Source organism: Podarcis pityusensis (genome assembly GCF_964106645.2).
Source record: "Podarcis pityusensis genome assembly, chromosome: 5".
In the NCBI taxonomy this organism is placed as follows: domain Eukaryota; kingdom Metazoa; phylum Chordata; class Lepidosauria; order Squamata; family Lacertidae; genus Podarcis; species Podarcis pityusensis.
Window position 1 is genome coordinate 21,378,714 of NC_138032.1, and position 16,801 is coordinate 21,395,514.

At 46.3% G+C, this 16,801-nt stretch overlaps 1 protein-coding gene across 2 annotated transcripts in view; it reads right to left on the reverse strand.

Annotated features, from left to right (window-relative positions):
- Window positions 1-8,650: 8,650 nt before the first annotated feature.
- The window catches only part of TIPARP (TCDD inducible poly(ADP-ribose) polymerase), a 28,846-nt gene continuing 20,695 nt past the window's right edge, over window positions 8,651-16,801 (reverse strand). For both annotated transcript variants that reach the window (XM_081007936.1, XM_081007937.1), the window contains exons 3-6: window positions 14,054-14,222; window positions 12,959-13,140; window positions 10,341-10,610; window positions 8,651-9,460 (exon numbers count right to left, since the gene is read on the reverse strand). In XM_081007936.1, coding sequence (XP_080864062.1) covers window positions 9,013-9,460; window positions 10,341-10,610; window positions 12,959-13,140; window positions 14,054-14,222 — 1,069 coding nt within the window. In that variant the 3' untranslated portion in view covers window positions 8,651-9,012. The remainder of the gene's footprint in view (window positions 9,461-10,340; window positions 10,611-12,958; window positions 13,141-14,053; window positions 14,223-16,801) is intronic.

The following is a 16,801-nucleotide window of genomic DNA, read 5'->3' on the forward strand; positions in this document are numbered from 1 at the left end:
GAGGTTCTAGAGAAGTCTAAGATGCGATTGGGGAAAGACTGCAGGTTTCCTCTGTAAATGAATCCACTCTCCAGAAACTGTCTGGGCTGACCACCGCAGAGCGATTGCAGTGTGTGCGTTATCTGGATGTGGTATGCCCCAAATAGCTTATGCGGGAAATACGATGCTGTTATAGTCTTGTGCAAAGCTCATTCATCCTCTTTCCTCCTCTGTCCATCTCAGCAACCACCCACAGCATGTCTGTGTGCCAGATAACCCAGCAGCAGCCTCTAGAGTTACCATTTCAGTTTTGCCAAGGGGAAGACTGTGCCCAGATTGAAAGCATGGGAGACGGTCCCCCAAAATGTGACTGTCGGTGAGTCAAGAGAGAGCCTCACACCTGCAATATTACCATTACCATCTGCCATGGAATCAGCCCTGAGTGTCAGCGCACATGGCTTAGGAGGATCAAACATGCAGAATGATTTCATGCATTTATTCTAGTACATTTTCTTCCTTCTGCTGTAGAACTCAGGGCACGGCACATGGAGGACCCGACGTGGTCTCGGCCTGTTCAAGCACTGAATGGTCCCAGACCTGCTTAGCTTCAGCAAGGTGGCTCCACCATTTGTCCTCAGACTATGCCCTGGCTGGGACATTTGATCCCCGGAACGAACACCCAGTGACTTGAGCTGCATGCAAACTAGCTTGTTTCCCAGGAGAATTTTCCAGGAACAGCTCACACTGTTCACACCAGATAGCAAACAGAATCGCTGCTCCTCGGTGCTCCACTTTGGGATTAGGGCAGGGTAAGTCTGTTTGTTCCTCTTTGTAGAGGAACAAACTTTCCCCGAGATCAATGTCTAAATTGACACTGTCAGGAACAGCAGATAATATGCGGTCTGGGAAAGCTCAAGCTTGTCACTCCCTGGCTGGCAGATCTGACGCAGGCCTAGCAAAGGAGAGTCTTCTTAAAATGAAGCTCCACCCACAGACTGCATTTTTGCACGGGATGCAAATCTGCCCAGCTGCCTGGGGAAGCTTCAGTTTAGGTGACAGGTTGGAACCCTCCCTGCCAGCAGATCTCCTAATGATGATATGCAGGCCAGAGATTGCTTGGTGATAATTATTTATTTGCAATATGTTTGTGCTGCCTTTCCGCAAACCTCCAAGGTGGTGTACAGTAAAGGTAAAGGTAAAGGGACCCCTGACCATTAGGTCCAGTCGTGACCGACTCTGGGGTTGCGGCGCTCATCTCGCTTTATTGGCCGAGGGAGCTGGCGTACAGCTTCCGGGTCATGTGGCCAGCATGACTAAGCCGCTTCTGGCGAACCAGAGCAGTGCACGGAAACACCGTTTACCTTCCCACCAGAGAGGTACTTATTTATCTACTTGCACTTTGACGTGCTTTTGAACTGCTAGGTTGGCAGGAGCAGGGACCGAGCAACGGGAACTCACCCCATCGTGGGGATTCGAACCGCCGACCTTTCTGATCAGCAAGTCCTAGGCTCTGTGGTTTAACCTGTTCAGCAGTGGAACAGTCTCCCACGAGGGGTGGTGGACTCTCCTTCCTTGGAGGTTTCTAAGCAGAGGTTGAATGGCCATCTGTCATGGATGCTTTAGCTGAGATTCCTGCATTGCAGGGGGTTGGACTAGATGACCCTTTGGTCCCTTCCAACTCTACAATTCTATGATTACTAAAAACAAATTTAAAGGTAAAATTAAAGGGATGCTTCTCGACACCTCTTCTTGATTCAGAGGGAGAGAGACAGACAGACCCATTGTAACTCTAATGCAGGCATAGGCAAACTCCGGCCCTCCAGATGTTTGGGACTACAATTCCCATCATCCCTGATCACTGGTCCTGTTAGCTAGGGATGATGGGAATTGTAGTCCCAAACATTTGGAGGGCCGGAGTTTGCCTATGCCTGCTCTAATGGGAGCACATTTCACTGAGTGGTAGCGACACAGGAGAAAGCCCCCTCATGTCTGACGTCAAGCAGACTTCTGCAAGTGGTGGTACCATTAAATGGGGCTATCCTGCAGATTTTAATAACTGGACAGATGATATCTTAGCCAAACTCTAAACCCTTTAGGGCTTTAAAGGTTAAAAGGAACACGTTTGATCGCGCCTGGAAAGCATCTAGCTTGGGATTTCCACCAAAGAGCTCAGGATGGCATACCCTGGGTTTCCCCCATTTTATACTTACAATAAATCTCTGAGGTAGATTGGGTTTAGAATTAGTGGTGTTTCCAAGATCACCCACTAAACATCATGGTTGAGCAGGAATTTGAGCCTGGTCAGAACCAGTACTCTTCCCCACCATACCCAACAGTGATTCCATAAAAGTGTGGCATTATGGACAAGATGTATTCCAAAGGCATGCATAGATTTTTCTGTAATTTGTTCTGACCGAGATTTTTTACTGCACAAACAAATCCAGTGCTTTGCTTATCCAATTACACACACACAGAGAGAGAGTTTTCACAGTCCATCTGGTTAAAATTTACCTTAAACTTTTAACAACCTTTGCTACAATAAATATTTTCCACACAAAAAGTACAGATCCCTCCTCTTATCTCTGGACGTTTGCAGAAATCACGTCCTGTGAACATTGAGAAACGGCTTATTCTTGCGATGAAAGTTACATTTTTTCCTCTCCTAGGCGTTGAGCCTGCCCTCCGTGTGCGGGAAATAAAGATAAGAATCATTGCAGATGGTGGTTTGCCCATCTATCACACAATCTGTTTTCTGTAAGGAGGAAATTGAGACCTATCATTCGGGTAAAGCACAGAACGGTGAACTGAACAGAAATGCAATAAAATATCAGCCAGGTGTTCTGTGCTGAGTGCTACACATGTCTGATGCTGTTCTCAGGAGTAAAAAAAGATTAATTGCAAACCAATTTTCCCCATTTTAAGGAACAAGCACAACCTTGAGATAAAGCACTGATTAAAAAAACAACCCCAACCCTCATTAACTTCAGCAAAACGTGGCAATAGCTATTAAGTTATTGGGAGGAAGTGATTGTGTCCACTTGGATTTCATTATACAGAGGCAAGGGAAAGAGGGAGTGTAGTTGGACCCTGGATTTTAAGAATGCTTTAAAGAGCTGTTACTTGCAATACTGTGTCCAATTCTGGGAACCACAATTTAAGAAGGATGTTTACAAACTGGATTGTGTGCAGAGGAGGGCAACCAAGATGATCAAGGGTCTGGAAACTAAGCCTTATGAGGAGCTGGGTATGTTTAGCCTGGAAAAGAGGAGACTGAGTGGAGATATGATTGCCATCTTCGGATATCTTAAGGGCTGTCATATGGAGGAGGGAGCAAGCTTGTTTTCTCCTGCTCTGGAGGATAGGACACAAACCAATGGCTTCAAGTTGCAAGAAAGGACATTCCAACTAATCATTTGTTAAAACCTTCCGACAGTAAGCTGTTAGGCAGTGCAACAGACTTCCACGAGAGGTGGTGGACTCTCCTTCCTTGGGAGCTTTTTAAGCAGAGGTTGGCCGGCCATCTGTCATGGATGCTTTACCTGAGATTCCTGCATTGCAGGGGGTTGGACTGGATGACCCTCGGGGTCCCTTCCAACTCTATAATTCTAAGTATCGGAAGGGGGTGCTGTAAAGGCAACAGAGCGGCTTGAAAGAATGTGGGCTATAGCTAACGTGAAGAAGTGTGCGTGCACAAGAGAGGAAGCAAGAATCTGAAAAATGTGTAGGAATGGGACCGGATCCTGCTCTAGTTAAGCCCTGGCCTCATATGCCACACATCTGCATCAACAGATGTATCCATTAAGTTTAGTAGCTCCAGATGTGCGTTTGTATAATACATGAAGAACAAGTGTAATGTATCCCAAATACATCATTTTGTGTTGGATTTGTTTGTTCGTTTCTGGTCTCCCCCTCCCCTCCAATTTCCCTTTAAAGCTAATTTCCTCAATGGTCCTGCTTGGTCAGTCTCTCCTACCACATCTTGGGAGCCTGTACATTCCAGCTGTTTTGCCTGAGAGCCAAGCTACATGATCAGCAGCAACATGTCGCCAGTCTTTTGCCCAATGGCACCTCTTCAAAATGCTCATGTCTTTGCAATTGGAATGCTCCCCTTTATGAAAGACTCTTTACACCCTCTTTTCTTCCTGATATACTTTTTTCTTGGGGGGGGGGGCTTTGTCCTATTGCCTACTGCAAGAGTGGGGCACCTCAGGCCTGGTGGGGTGGAGATATGCAGCCCTCCAGATGTCTCTATCCAGCCCTCCCCGAATCTTGTCCATTGCCCACATTCCCTGAGTCCTTTTGCCTGCCTGAAATGTGTCCTTGAACTGAGATTCAGGGAAAGAAGGGTTGTAGTTAGTAGATAGAGCATCTCCTTTCCATGCAAAGATCCCAGTTTCAGCATCTCTAGGTAAGACTGGGTGAGAGACCCCTGCCTGAATCTCTGGTGAGCCACTGCCAGCCGGTGCTAAGCTAGATGAACCAAGGACCCATCCTATGTATTAGATATGTGGATTGTTGTATGTCACATGTCTGTTTACATTCCAGCACAGCTTGCTGGGAACTTCCGTTTGTGTATAGCTTTTGTTTAGTGCTTCCTGCTCTTGGACATGAAAGAGAGCAGACATGTTTTCTTTGTCCTGAAGTATGCTGAATAAACTGCTTGTAAATATGCTTTACATATGCCTCTGTCCGCCACTTCTGTTGCGTGTTATTCACCCTGCTGGTTAAGGCGTGCTCAAGTTTCTGAAGGCTTCTGAAGCTTTGAGTCACTTTTTGATGCTGTTCCAAAGGACCGGTGTTTGCCCGGCTGCCAGCCGGTGGGCTGGAGCCAGCTGGGGGCCTGCGTATTGCCCCCGTGCCCTTGGACGCATCCCAACACTATGTTCCTATAATGCCTCTTGGTGATGAGGAGCCTGTGTTTGTGTGTACAGTGGTACCTCTGGATGCGAACGGGATCCATTCCGGAGCCCCGTTCGCATCTTGAAGTGAATGCAACCCGCATCTGCGCATGTGCGGGTCGTGATTCACCGCTTCCGCGCATGCGCGAGCGGTGAAGCCCGGAAGTAACGCGCTCCGTTCCTTCTGGGTCGCTGCGGAGCACAACCCGAAAACGCTCAACCTGAAGCATATTCAACCCACGGTATGACTGTATAGAAACCTCTGACTTGTGTAGCTGGAATGTAGCTGATAGTCACATAGATTGCTCTGCCCACTGTTACCTTTGGATCTGGCCCACTTTGAACTCAGGAGACACACCCTGCTTGCATGTGGCCCCCAGAAAGCTGCCCAGGAGGGAAGGTGGCTCTCTGATCGGAACAGCTTCCCCAGTCAAGCTTTCTGTGTACAGTGTGCAAGTCAATTCCTCAGACGTGCTGCTTATTTTGCTTCTGGAACTTCTTGAGTCCATACCTTTGTCCTTCCCTTGCTCCTCCTGCTGTTCTTGAGCAGCTGAAGCACACTCATCGGGAGAGAGCTGCAGAGAGAACAGCTGTTTTGCTCAACGTGCTGATGTAGGAAGCTACCCAGAATTGCCTATTGATTAAGGCCAGGTCTGCTCAGAAACAGAACTGCGGCAGGTGCTGATAAGGCAAGATAAATATAATATACTTATTTGGTGTGTCTTCTCACCCAACCCACCTCTAAGCTTTGTTGGCTCCAGGGTCCTTGGATACATCTCCCCACCCTAGTTGGTCTCCTTAAACAGGAAGTGACAAGACATGAAAATGAAGGGTTCTCTTGCACCTGATCTTCCTGGCAGGGTTAGAAACTGAGATATGAAAGCTAGGAGCTAAATGGCACCTTATGCCTAGATTATGGGCGCAACAATGGAATGTCCAGGCATGCTTTTTTATAACAAGAATACAAGCTGAAAATGAATGAATGGCAGCTAAAGTATTATGTTCATTTTTCACATGGTCTAGTCCTTCCCCTGCTCACCCCCCTAATATTCTTAACAGGGTCTCTTCTCCAGCCTTCAGAGAGTAACTGGAAGTGGGGAGGCAGAAAAAGGTCCTCCTTTCCTTCCACTCTGCAATTTTAATCTGAAACCTTAGGTGCAGTACTGTGCCCAGAGCTCAGAAACTGCTTGAGTTAATGAAATTCCCTGTTGCAAAATGTGCCTAGAAAAATGGGAGTTTCGAACACAGCTTCCTGGGTGCTCTTTGCAAAGCTGAGAATGGTACTGTGGTTAAAGTGGCGGGACCTCTGCTCTGCACATGCCCAACCGTGCCATTTTTCCAGAGCCACAACAAAGCGATTTTTCCACTGCTCTAAAGATATGTGTGGGAGGCAACTTCCACCCATGCTTGGCTCTTTAACAGTTTGCACTTGCCCCGTAAACTCCTCAACCGAAGATTATGGGCAGAGGTGGAGCCGAGAATGAGATAGCGGCTTGCTGCAAACAGTTCTCGCCTCACCTCATACTTTGAACGACCACAATGCAAATTCTGGGCTCTTAGACAGAAGATAATCTTCGCCTGCTACGGATGGGTTAGAAAACCAGACCCGAGTATCAAAATGGTCTGAAATGCAACCAGTCATGGAACTGACCATGTGTCCTGCTTTACAGAGGGCAATTTTCTCTTTGAAGGAGTCTTCTCTGTGTATGGCTGAAAAATAAAGAATTCCAGGAAGGGAAATAAAGAATTCCAGGAAGGGAACACAGGTGCCTGAAAGTTGCCAGCTGTTAGCTCCTGGGCAGCAGACTAAGTATATTTGCTCACAGCTTCACCCTTGTATGCATTGGATTTTTACTCAAGTTGTAGTGGTAATTTCTAATTTTGCATATACACATACCAATGAAAAGGTGCAAATTTTATGTAAATCTGCATCCTCTGTTTTTGGGTGGGGCTTAATTCACTGCTTTACCAACCCCATACTTTTCTGCAAGCACAGGCCCTTTGATGGAGGAAAAGTGAAGTTGCCACCCTTGGCAGCTGATTTTGGGTATCATTAGAGCAGAAAAATGTATTTTTCCTGCCGGGGAGAAGTGGGGAAAGAAATTGTGGGATTCTGTGCATCTGGTCCCAAAATACTTTGCGAGGCCTTGGACACTATTTTCTGTTCTCAGCCAGCCAGGTATCTCAGGCCACCTCTGCTTTTCTGTAAGACGGAAACCCTTTTTGTGCATTATTGTGTAACCGTCCTCTCAGCACCCGCATTGCTGAAATTGGATTGATCCAAGCACCAGCAGTGCTAATTAATGCACAGTTGGAAATGCATTACTCAGCTGAGGGAGACAACAGGTTCCACAATGCCAAGAGCTGCACAATCTTCTCTTTTTCCGATTGCAAAAGAAAACCTAATGTTATGCACCAGGCAGAATGATAAATAGCCTGATCAAAAACTTACTAAAGGTGCAGCAATTGTTTTCACTTTATGAATTTTAAAATCATTAACTTAAAATGAAGCAGTTCCTTTTTCAAGATTAAGCCCTATGCTTTTTCTTGGTTGGATTGCATTAGATCTGGGTCCAAACCACCCCCTTTGCTATAGATTTTCAGTGGCATAGGCCATATTTCATTTGCACTCCCGTCTCACACAGCTAGCAACAAATTTCCCTGCATGCTGTGAGCAATGCATATTGTTCTTAAGTTACCCAAGTCAAAACCCAAAATGAGCTCTTCATTATCTAAGATTGGAGTTGCATGTAAACCAACTGTTGGTCCTGGGAAATGGTGCAGAACCTGCGAAAAACAGCGAGCGCAGACCACACAGGGTCTCCTCCTTGTCGAGGGCACCGCTTCCACATTTTTCTCACAGCAAAGAGGCACCCACTTCTCTATGCTGCTCTCAGGCGATGAACAAGATGCCCACCTCATGCTAGCAGGCTGTGCGATGACTTCATTTCTGGACTCACTTCTCATTCTCATCAGCTGCCCACATGCAGCTTCCCTCCAACCCTGAAACTGGACTTTTCCAGCCCAATGCCCGCTTTTTACATGCTGGCAATTCACTAGCTTTAACGGGTCCTAGTTAAAGGCGCCAAAATCAAGCTCTCACTCATTCATGCAAACTCGAGATCACCTTCAGTGCTGGCCCGCCTGTCAAAGGTTGATGCACGGGAGCAAGTTCTGCTTCACCAGCACATTCCCTGCAAAGAACATGAGCACACAAAGCAGGCCTGAACGCAGCCCATCAGCTGACGTCACTCGGGGGGTGAGCATGGTTTGGGGGGAAAGTGGCCTTGCGGGAAAAGAGCTTCCCCACCCTTGCTCTAGGGGGAGATGTGTTTCCCAGATGCTACCTGCAGAGACTTGTATGGGATATCACTGCTGTGGCCACAACCTAAATTCAAGTTTGAGAAATCTTTGTGCTAGGAGGCGGCAGAAGACGGAAGCAGCAATGCTTTATAAGCAAGAGGTTTAACATTGACATATGAACTTGGATTGCTAGTAGAGGCTGTTTTGCAGCAGCATCTGAACCAAGAAAACTCCTCTCTGCGGGTTTTTCTGCTCTTTGGGCTTGGCATGGAATGTCAGCTGCCCAGGAAGAAGGAAAGCTGGGCTAGGCTATCCCTGTGCCTTGAACAGCAGCTTGATTTGCACAAATCAGCAGGAAGAACAATTTGCAGCATGGAGCCAAGGAGCAAACATTGGCAGCCTGAGAATGGTGCCAAGCATAACCAGGCAAGCAAGACTACAAATAAGCATTTAAGACGCACACGTCAAGGTTCTTTTTTTAAAACATTAAGTTTACTAACATAAATAGTGTTTATAACAAAAGGCACAGGTTTTTCTTTTCTCCCCTCGACTATAAACAATGGAAAAATATTTACAGTTTGCACAGAATATAGCAAGTGCACAATTGGTCTTTTTCAGGAGTTTTAAAAATGTCTTTTTTTTCTGCCCCCGCCCTCCCTAGCCCCTTAGCATCTTTATTCAGAGTTCCGCAATTGTTTCTTTTCCCCCTTCCGCAGCAAAAGGGATCCAATTCTACAAATATCAGGTTAAAAAAAGGTTGTTACAACAACAATAAATCAACATGAAGCAATTCTCTCTTTTTTCCACACACTCCGCCCCCCCCATTCTGTTCTCAGATCACAACGACATTACTAACTTCTTCATATTGGATTACGAAATAGGGGTAGCTCTGGTCGTCGTTGAAAATGACGAAGATCTGAGGTTCGAAGTAGTTGTCCACGCAGGAGTCGTAGAGGTCGCTGGTGATGCTGTTGGGGTTGACGGGCGGAGGTCTTCGCATGGTGTGGTTGCCGACCGTGTACCTCCCCGTCAGGACTTTAGCCAGGAACATATAGTGGATCCCTTTGGGAGAGCGCTTTGAGAAGTTGTGCGAGTAGCTGGCTTTGCGGGCAAAGTAGCTGCCTTGCCCAAACATGGTGGCATGCTTCCCACAGACCCGGGGGTCAAAATTATGCTTGCAGATTCCGTCGACCACATCCTGCGAGGTGCCGTGGAACAAATGTCTTTCGTTCATAATCCGGTCCAGTCCTGTCATCTTTTTACACATGTACTCCTTTTTCCTGGAAGCGGGAAAACAGAAGTCACTGTTAACAGTTGTCAACAGGTTTACCACACCTATCAGCCAATCACCCATTCCCACCACCCTTCTGAGTAATACCCCTCCACACCCTCTCACTATATATAAGGATCTGGTGACTTCTGTTTCAGTGTATCTGAAGAAGTGTGCATGCACACGAAAGCTCATACCAATAACAAACTTAGTTGGTTTTCTGATGCACAGGTAAAACACTCCACCTAGACTGGAAGATGGGCCGCCTCCCCACCCCACATAGTTTTGCCTTAGTCTCCCTTGCAGCAAAATGTGTCCCCGGTTTAGCAAATTTAGAAAGAGGCTAGCAAACTTCAATTCAAACTGATCACTTTTAAGAGCTCTCCAAAAGGAACAATTACTCCTCAAAGTCCTGAGCTGCCAGGTTCAACAAAAGGACTTCTCCTTTCTAAAAAAAAACAAAACAAAAACCACCAACCAACCCCAAAATGGTAGAACAGGAAGTGACAGCTCTCTGGGTGCTTCAGAGGAATTTCTGGGCTTTTGCTAGAATTCCTAACAATGAAGAGCCAGAATCAAACATGCTCCCACAACTCCAGTGTTTTCGATTGGGTACACAACTTGCTAAAACAGCTACTCATTTTTAACAAACTGGATCTGCAGACCCCCCTACACTTTGTATTAACAATAAAACTGCACTTCACAACTGGGCAAATTCATTTTACAGGGACGTTGCAGTACTGGATTTCCTGCAATATGCAGCTGGTTGGACCAGATGACGTTTGAGGGCCCCCCCTCTTCCAACTCAACAATCCTCCCCCAACGAAAGCGGTGAGGTTTTCCCCAATTAATAAGGCGGAGGAGAACTGTTATTATACGTGTTGGCTCACCTCTTATACTTCTCCCACAAAAACTGGTTCTGAACTCGCAGTATTTTCAAAATTTTGTATTTGGTCTCTGGCACAGTCTTATGAAAGAGATTGTAAATGGTTCTGTAGCTTTTGTCTTCCTTTGACACAGGCACTTGGACAAAGTCCTGAGCTGGATCCATGCTGACCCACGTTTCAGGGTAGAAGTTTGGAGAGGTAACGGCAGTCGGGGATAAGACTTGCGAGTCGGTTGTCGGCACCACAGGTACTGTGGGGCTGCCACCAAGAGTCCTAGGGTGGAGAGAAATTGGGATATTGGATCAACACAACAACAACAAAATAGTAATCAGAATATGTACTTTTATAAGTATTTGGAAACAAGATTTCTTTTGTTTGGAGCAGGGCAACTGTTCACTATAAGAACCACCCTCCTGGATCGACCCAATGACCCATCTAGTCCAGCATGCTGTTCTCACAGTGGCCAACCAGGTGCCCACGGGAGACTTGCAGATATAGGGCAAGATATAAATTCAACGAATAAAAATAAAATAAATGAGTGCAACAGCATGCACTCTCCCCTCCTGTAGTTTCCAGCCGATGGATATTCAGAAGCACACTGCCTCTTAGGACTGGAGGAGGAACATCATAGTTATCTAGGTTGCGGGTCATACTTGGGAACAATCGCATGATATACCATTATACCTTCAAGCCTAAGTTTTTAATTTAGAAAGCTAGGGGCAAAAGGACCATCGGAATAGCAGCAGCTCGTATGATAATATTACTGGGATCCACGGACACGGAGTTATCGTGGAATTTTTCACTGGGCTGCAGAAACACAGCATGTTTTTGATGCGTATGACCTGTCCTAGTGATCATTCCTGCATCTGCTCAAGCCAGTCCCGGGTGAGGAATCCTACCCCTCCTATGATGGAGAGTGTCACCTGAAGGAGACACAGTTCCCGGAACATTAAGCTGCCAGCACGAAGGTCCCACGAGCACAGACCACGGAACACACTTCCGTGTATTTAAAACCCGAACACTAGGTGTTCAAAGCCAGGGTACAGTTGGCAGCAATGGACTTCATTAAGGCTGCTACTGCACTGGGCACTTAACAATGGAAAGAGGCATGTTTTCCACTCTCTTTGTACAGAGTTGTGAACAAGGTGTGTCCCCCCCCCCCAGGTTTCCCTTTCCTTTTCTTCTTCACAGAGTTCAGAAAAAACACACCAGATTATATATATATCTATATATCTATATCTATATATCTATATATATATAAGCTCAATGGAATTTCCGCACAGTTTCCCCATGTGTAAAAGGCCCACTGTGCCGATGTTCTGACCAATCAGATTGCTCTAGCCGCTTTCCTCTCTATGGTCTGTCTCTCCTCTCTAGGAAGCAACTCTGTTCACTACTAATTTTTTCAATTTCCGAACAGAATTGCGCCTTTATAGCATTTCCTTCCGTTCTGTTTCCCTCAAACTGTAGAGGACAACCAGAAGTACAGTGAGGGGAAAGGGAGTATTTAATTCTCCCCCAAACGCATAATGGCCCAATGAAAGAAAGGGGGGGGTGGAGAAACTACCTCCCCTTCCAACATTTGGGGAAGGGGCAATGCCCACTTGGCTAGTTAGAAGCCTGGAATCCAAGTTGCCATTCTACTTCCAGTTGCAGGAAGCACCCTAGATCAGTTTTATTCCTGCTGAATTTCTGGTAGTTTCAAACCACACGCAAGTCTTTTGACCTAAAAGTCTTGTGGAGCAGAACCCAAGGGATGCATATGATGAAGGGTTATATTCCCAAAAGCTGCAATAACAGCTGGTCCTTAAAGGTGCTATAAGACCTTGTGATTCCTATGAACAGACTGTCATAGCTGCTCCTCCATTAACTAATTTTGAAGCGGCAACTACCCATACTAAAGGAGGTTCGCCTCTTAGGGAGCTAGCCAGGTAGCCCAGCCCACCACCAACAGGGCTCCTAAGCCTCTATAATGTGGGGTGAAGGCAAAACCCCACCCAATACCATTCCTCTGACCAATAGAGCATCAACAAGCAGATTGCAAAAAGGACAGGAGCCTCCCCAGGGTCAGGCACCAGCTCCTGGGAATTATTATCCAATCCTAAAAGGCCTGATGAACTGTCATAGTGATTGGTTCTGTTATTGCCCACTAATGCAAAATTTCCAGAGCTGCTCCCCTTATTGACCATCTTCTATACAGTGCTGGGGAAATAACGCAAGGAATATCAGAACAGAAATTCCCATAATACAGCTAGGGGACCTAGAAGAGAGTATGGTAAGCACAGAGGTCATACACAGAAGTTGGATAAATAGAAGTGCAACTGAAATGCAGGTGTTCAGCATTCCCTTAACGGAATCCAGAACAACTGATTGCAAGGACATCTACGAAGTCAGAGGGAGCTGTAATAGATGGGGTTAGGTGCACCTAAAGCATGATCCTATGCAGTTAAGCCCTCTGAAAAAAATCAGAAGGTCACCATTCATTAACATTTGGGTAAGTCAAGACATCTCCGTAAAGAAACATGGGCACTCCAGCGTTAGGAAAGGGGTTGTAGGGGGTTCACCCATGTCCATTTGCCCCACAACAACGGTCGCTGCCGAAAGGGAGTCCCATCACTTACTGCAAGTATGGCATGAGGATCACACAGGAGCGGAAGAAAGGTCTCCTCTTGATTTCTCTTCGAATGCACGAATTCTGCTGGAAGCCATCTTTAATGTTCAGGACGTAACGGTTGTGCCACGTAACAAACCGGACCTCTGCCAGCCCTCGGTAGTTGGCTTCTTCTATCAATCGCACAACGGGCTTTTTAAAAAAACAAACAAACAAACCTAAGTAAATATTTAATAATCCACACCACCGGTGCAAATAAACTTTGGTTTCCCCCACTGTTTTTTGTTTTTTTTATGGCAGGGTTTTCCAGTTCTGCTGTCATTAAAGATAGTGCTAAGCACCGCTATATGCATTATCCTGAAGGATTATGGTTCGCAACCACCCCCCCTCCACCTTTCCGTCACACTGAAATGAAAGTTGGAACAACTGAGCAGAAGCTGATTAAATTGAATGGCCTTTGCAGTCTTCAGCTTCCAGAAGGAGAGGACGCAGGCATATGTAAACCTCTCTCGTGAAAGTTAACGGTGTTAAGCATCACTTGGGTGCTCCTTGAAGGGCCAATCAGTGAGCAGTTGCGCAAGGTCTTGTTTCTGCAAACATGTCAAGAGTTTTCCTGCCAACCCAGCACTCCCCAAGATCTGACTGTTGCTAGATTGCAACTCCCATCATCCCTGACCATTGGCTATACTGGTTGGAGCTGGGGCGACTTGAGAGTCCAGCCACATCTGGAGTGCATAACATTGACTAGCCCTGAACTGGTCAATGGATACTTCCTCTCCTCTTCCTCACCCACCTGTGCCCTGCTGCAAAATCTGCCCCGGAAAGTCTGGAGAAACCCAAGAGCAATTTGGGGGGCAAAGTAGATTTGGGGAGTCCCAGTGAGCTTGCAAAACTTTGCACGCGTAGCTATTTTTCTGGATACAGAAAAGGCTACCAGTTTACACACAGCCTTTTCATTTATCCTTGAGCATCTTGCAAAGCAGGTTAGGCTAGTTAATGGTGATTTATAACAAAGACCATGCAGCGGGGGGCATCATGAACCAAGGCTTCCCATATCCCCCAACATTATTCCTGAAATTTAAGGGCGATGGTGGTGGTGAAATACCTCTGAATATTCTCTCCAGCCAAAATGATCCCTGCAGAAATACTTCCAGATGGTGTAGTAGTTGGAGTTGGAACCTGTACACACAGGCGTAGACAGCCTCCTCAGCTGGTCAAATTCAGTCGTGTCATAGAGTGCCAAACCATTCAAGTCGACTAAAAACTCATGGCCCCTGTGGGGAGGGAGAAGAGAAAAGGAAAACAATTCAGTTTTCTCTATCCATTCAAGAAGCGACTGGAAGTTATGACGTTTCAGCAGTTGCGAAGCTTTGCCAATTCTTCCTCCTATAGCAGGCATGGCCAAACTTGGCCCTCCAGCTGTTTTGGGAATACAACTCCCATCATCCCTAGCTAACAGGACCAGGGGTCAGGGATGATGGGAATTGTAGTCCCAAAACAGCTGGAGGGCCAAGTTTGGCCATGCTTGTTCTACAGACTGGGAGGCAAACCAAATACGACCCACCGTTCCGCAAACGCAACCTCTCAGCTTAACCTACCTCACAGGGTTCTTGTGAGAATGTAATAGGAGGAAGAGGAGAATGATGCATATCAGCTCAATCTCCTCGGGAAAAAACCAGGGGTATATAAGCAATTTATTAATAAATTAATCATCCACTTTTAAAAAGCGACTTGTGGAAGATCAGGACAAAAGCAACTGGGCTCCATCCTTTTATTCCACAGCACCGTTGCAAATAACCACCCTCTCCTCCAGCAGCTGCTGCTTTTTCGGGAGGGCAGATGCTTCAAATCTGGGACCACGGTGTGTGTGTGTGTAGGAATGGTGTCAAACACCTCCCTGCACACCATAGCAGGAGTTATTTACATTTTAAGAGCATGCATGTCAATTGCATAACCTGACTGACTGGGTTTTGTGCTGGGAGAGACATATACATATATATATATATATATATATATAAAAGCAGCGAGCTATTAGGAGCAAGGAATACAAGCCAGAAGAATGAATACAAAACAGAACGCAGGCGTTGTAGGATCTGCATGTCCTTGCCCCACATCAGGGAGAACATTCCTGGGTAAGATGGATTTTCCTTGCATCAGTTCTGGGACAACACCTTCCTCCCCCTCACTCTGCAGTCATGCATAATTTTTGCTGAGAGGCTACACACCTACTTAGGCTATCAGTTGGATGCAAAATGCTAATCAGACAGGAACCAGGTGCACGCTCCCACCCCCCAAAAAACCCCTTGTGAGTCAAATGCTCCAATTTATTTATGATGCCACCATTTAGTACAGTGGTACCTCGGGTTAAGTACTTAATTCGTTCCGGAGGTCTGTTCTTAACCTGAAACTGTTCTTAACCTGAAGCACCACTTTAGCTAATGGGGCCTCCTGCTGCCGCCGCACAGCTGCTACGTGATTTCTGTTCTTATCCTGAAGCAAAGTTCTTAACCCGAGGTACTATTTCTGGATTAGCAGAGTCTGTAACCTGAAGCATATGTAACCCGAGGTACCACTGTACTTCTTCCCTGCGGCCAAAGTTAAACAGGGCACGTGGTCTGTTGCGCAACAGAAATGGGGGGGGGGGCAAAGGAATCTAGCGTGATTCCTTGCACTGCACTAGAGCTGTTCTCTAGATTAGGGCAGCGGCCAACGCTCTCCCCCAAATTTATGATCATACGCTTGCCGACCTGCACACTCAACTGAAGAAAAGCACCACCAAGTTTAACAATAAAAACAATACCCACCCCTCAAAAGAACAGAAACAGCACTAAATGAGATTGCCATATCCCCTCAAGTGCTACGTATTTTCTCCAAAAAAGCAGGTGGTTTGTAAAGGATAAACAGGGCAGAGTGCCAGATTCCTTGCTGCACTTCTGCAATAACCCAGCGGGGAGCTCTATTAAGAAAAAGTGTTAAACTGCTGACAGAGAAGCAAGCCAATATTGTTTGTGTTTTGGAAGAAGAGAAATAGGCTGCTGTATTGAGGGGACGGAATGCTTACAATATGTGAGGAGGAATAAGTGATCTGGCACCTCTGAGTAAGCAACATGCTTGCTGTGGCACAAACCTTTCTATTCAACAGCCTACGTCATCAGATGCATAAAACCAGCAAAGAAGCTGCTTCTCCTAAAGTTAAACAGATCCATTTGTGCCATGACATTTAATAAGAGAGAAAGAGAGCACTCCACACACAGGCAGGCAGAGATCATCGAGCTCCAGATTACGACATGTTAATGTGTAATCCGTAATTACTGGTGGACTTTACTTCTTTGCGGCAACTTAGCTCTGCTATCAAGGAAACTGCTTTGCAAATGAGGAAGTGCAAGCTCGATTAGGTGCTGCGCACCTGTTGCCAAGTCACCTGCTAAAACTTCTCTTTCAGTCACCTGTGCAAGAAGAAGGGAGGTGAAAAGATAAGATGAAAAGATAAGATAAGCAAAAGCTATTGATTTTTCCCCAGTTACAAGCCGCATTCCCTATAAGCCTGCAACTTCAGGGATGCTATTTGTAGGATTTTTGAATGGGTCAGAGGTGTAGCTGGGGGGGGGGGCACACTGGGTGAAACACCACGGGGGGGGCACTTACAGCTGCCCTACAGCTGAGGGGGAGGCAGTGGCAGAGAGAAGTCCAGAATCAGATGCTGGAATGGGTATTAAGTACGTAGTTCTTGACCTCACGGTGCAACAAGAGCAGGCACATCTATCACAGTAAGTCTGTGGAATGCTCTCCCCAGGGAAGTTCACCTGGGTGCCTTCATTATACACCTTTAGGTGCCAGGCAAAAACGTTCCTCT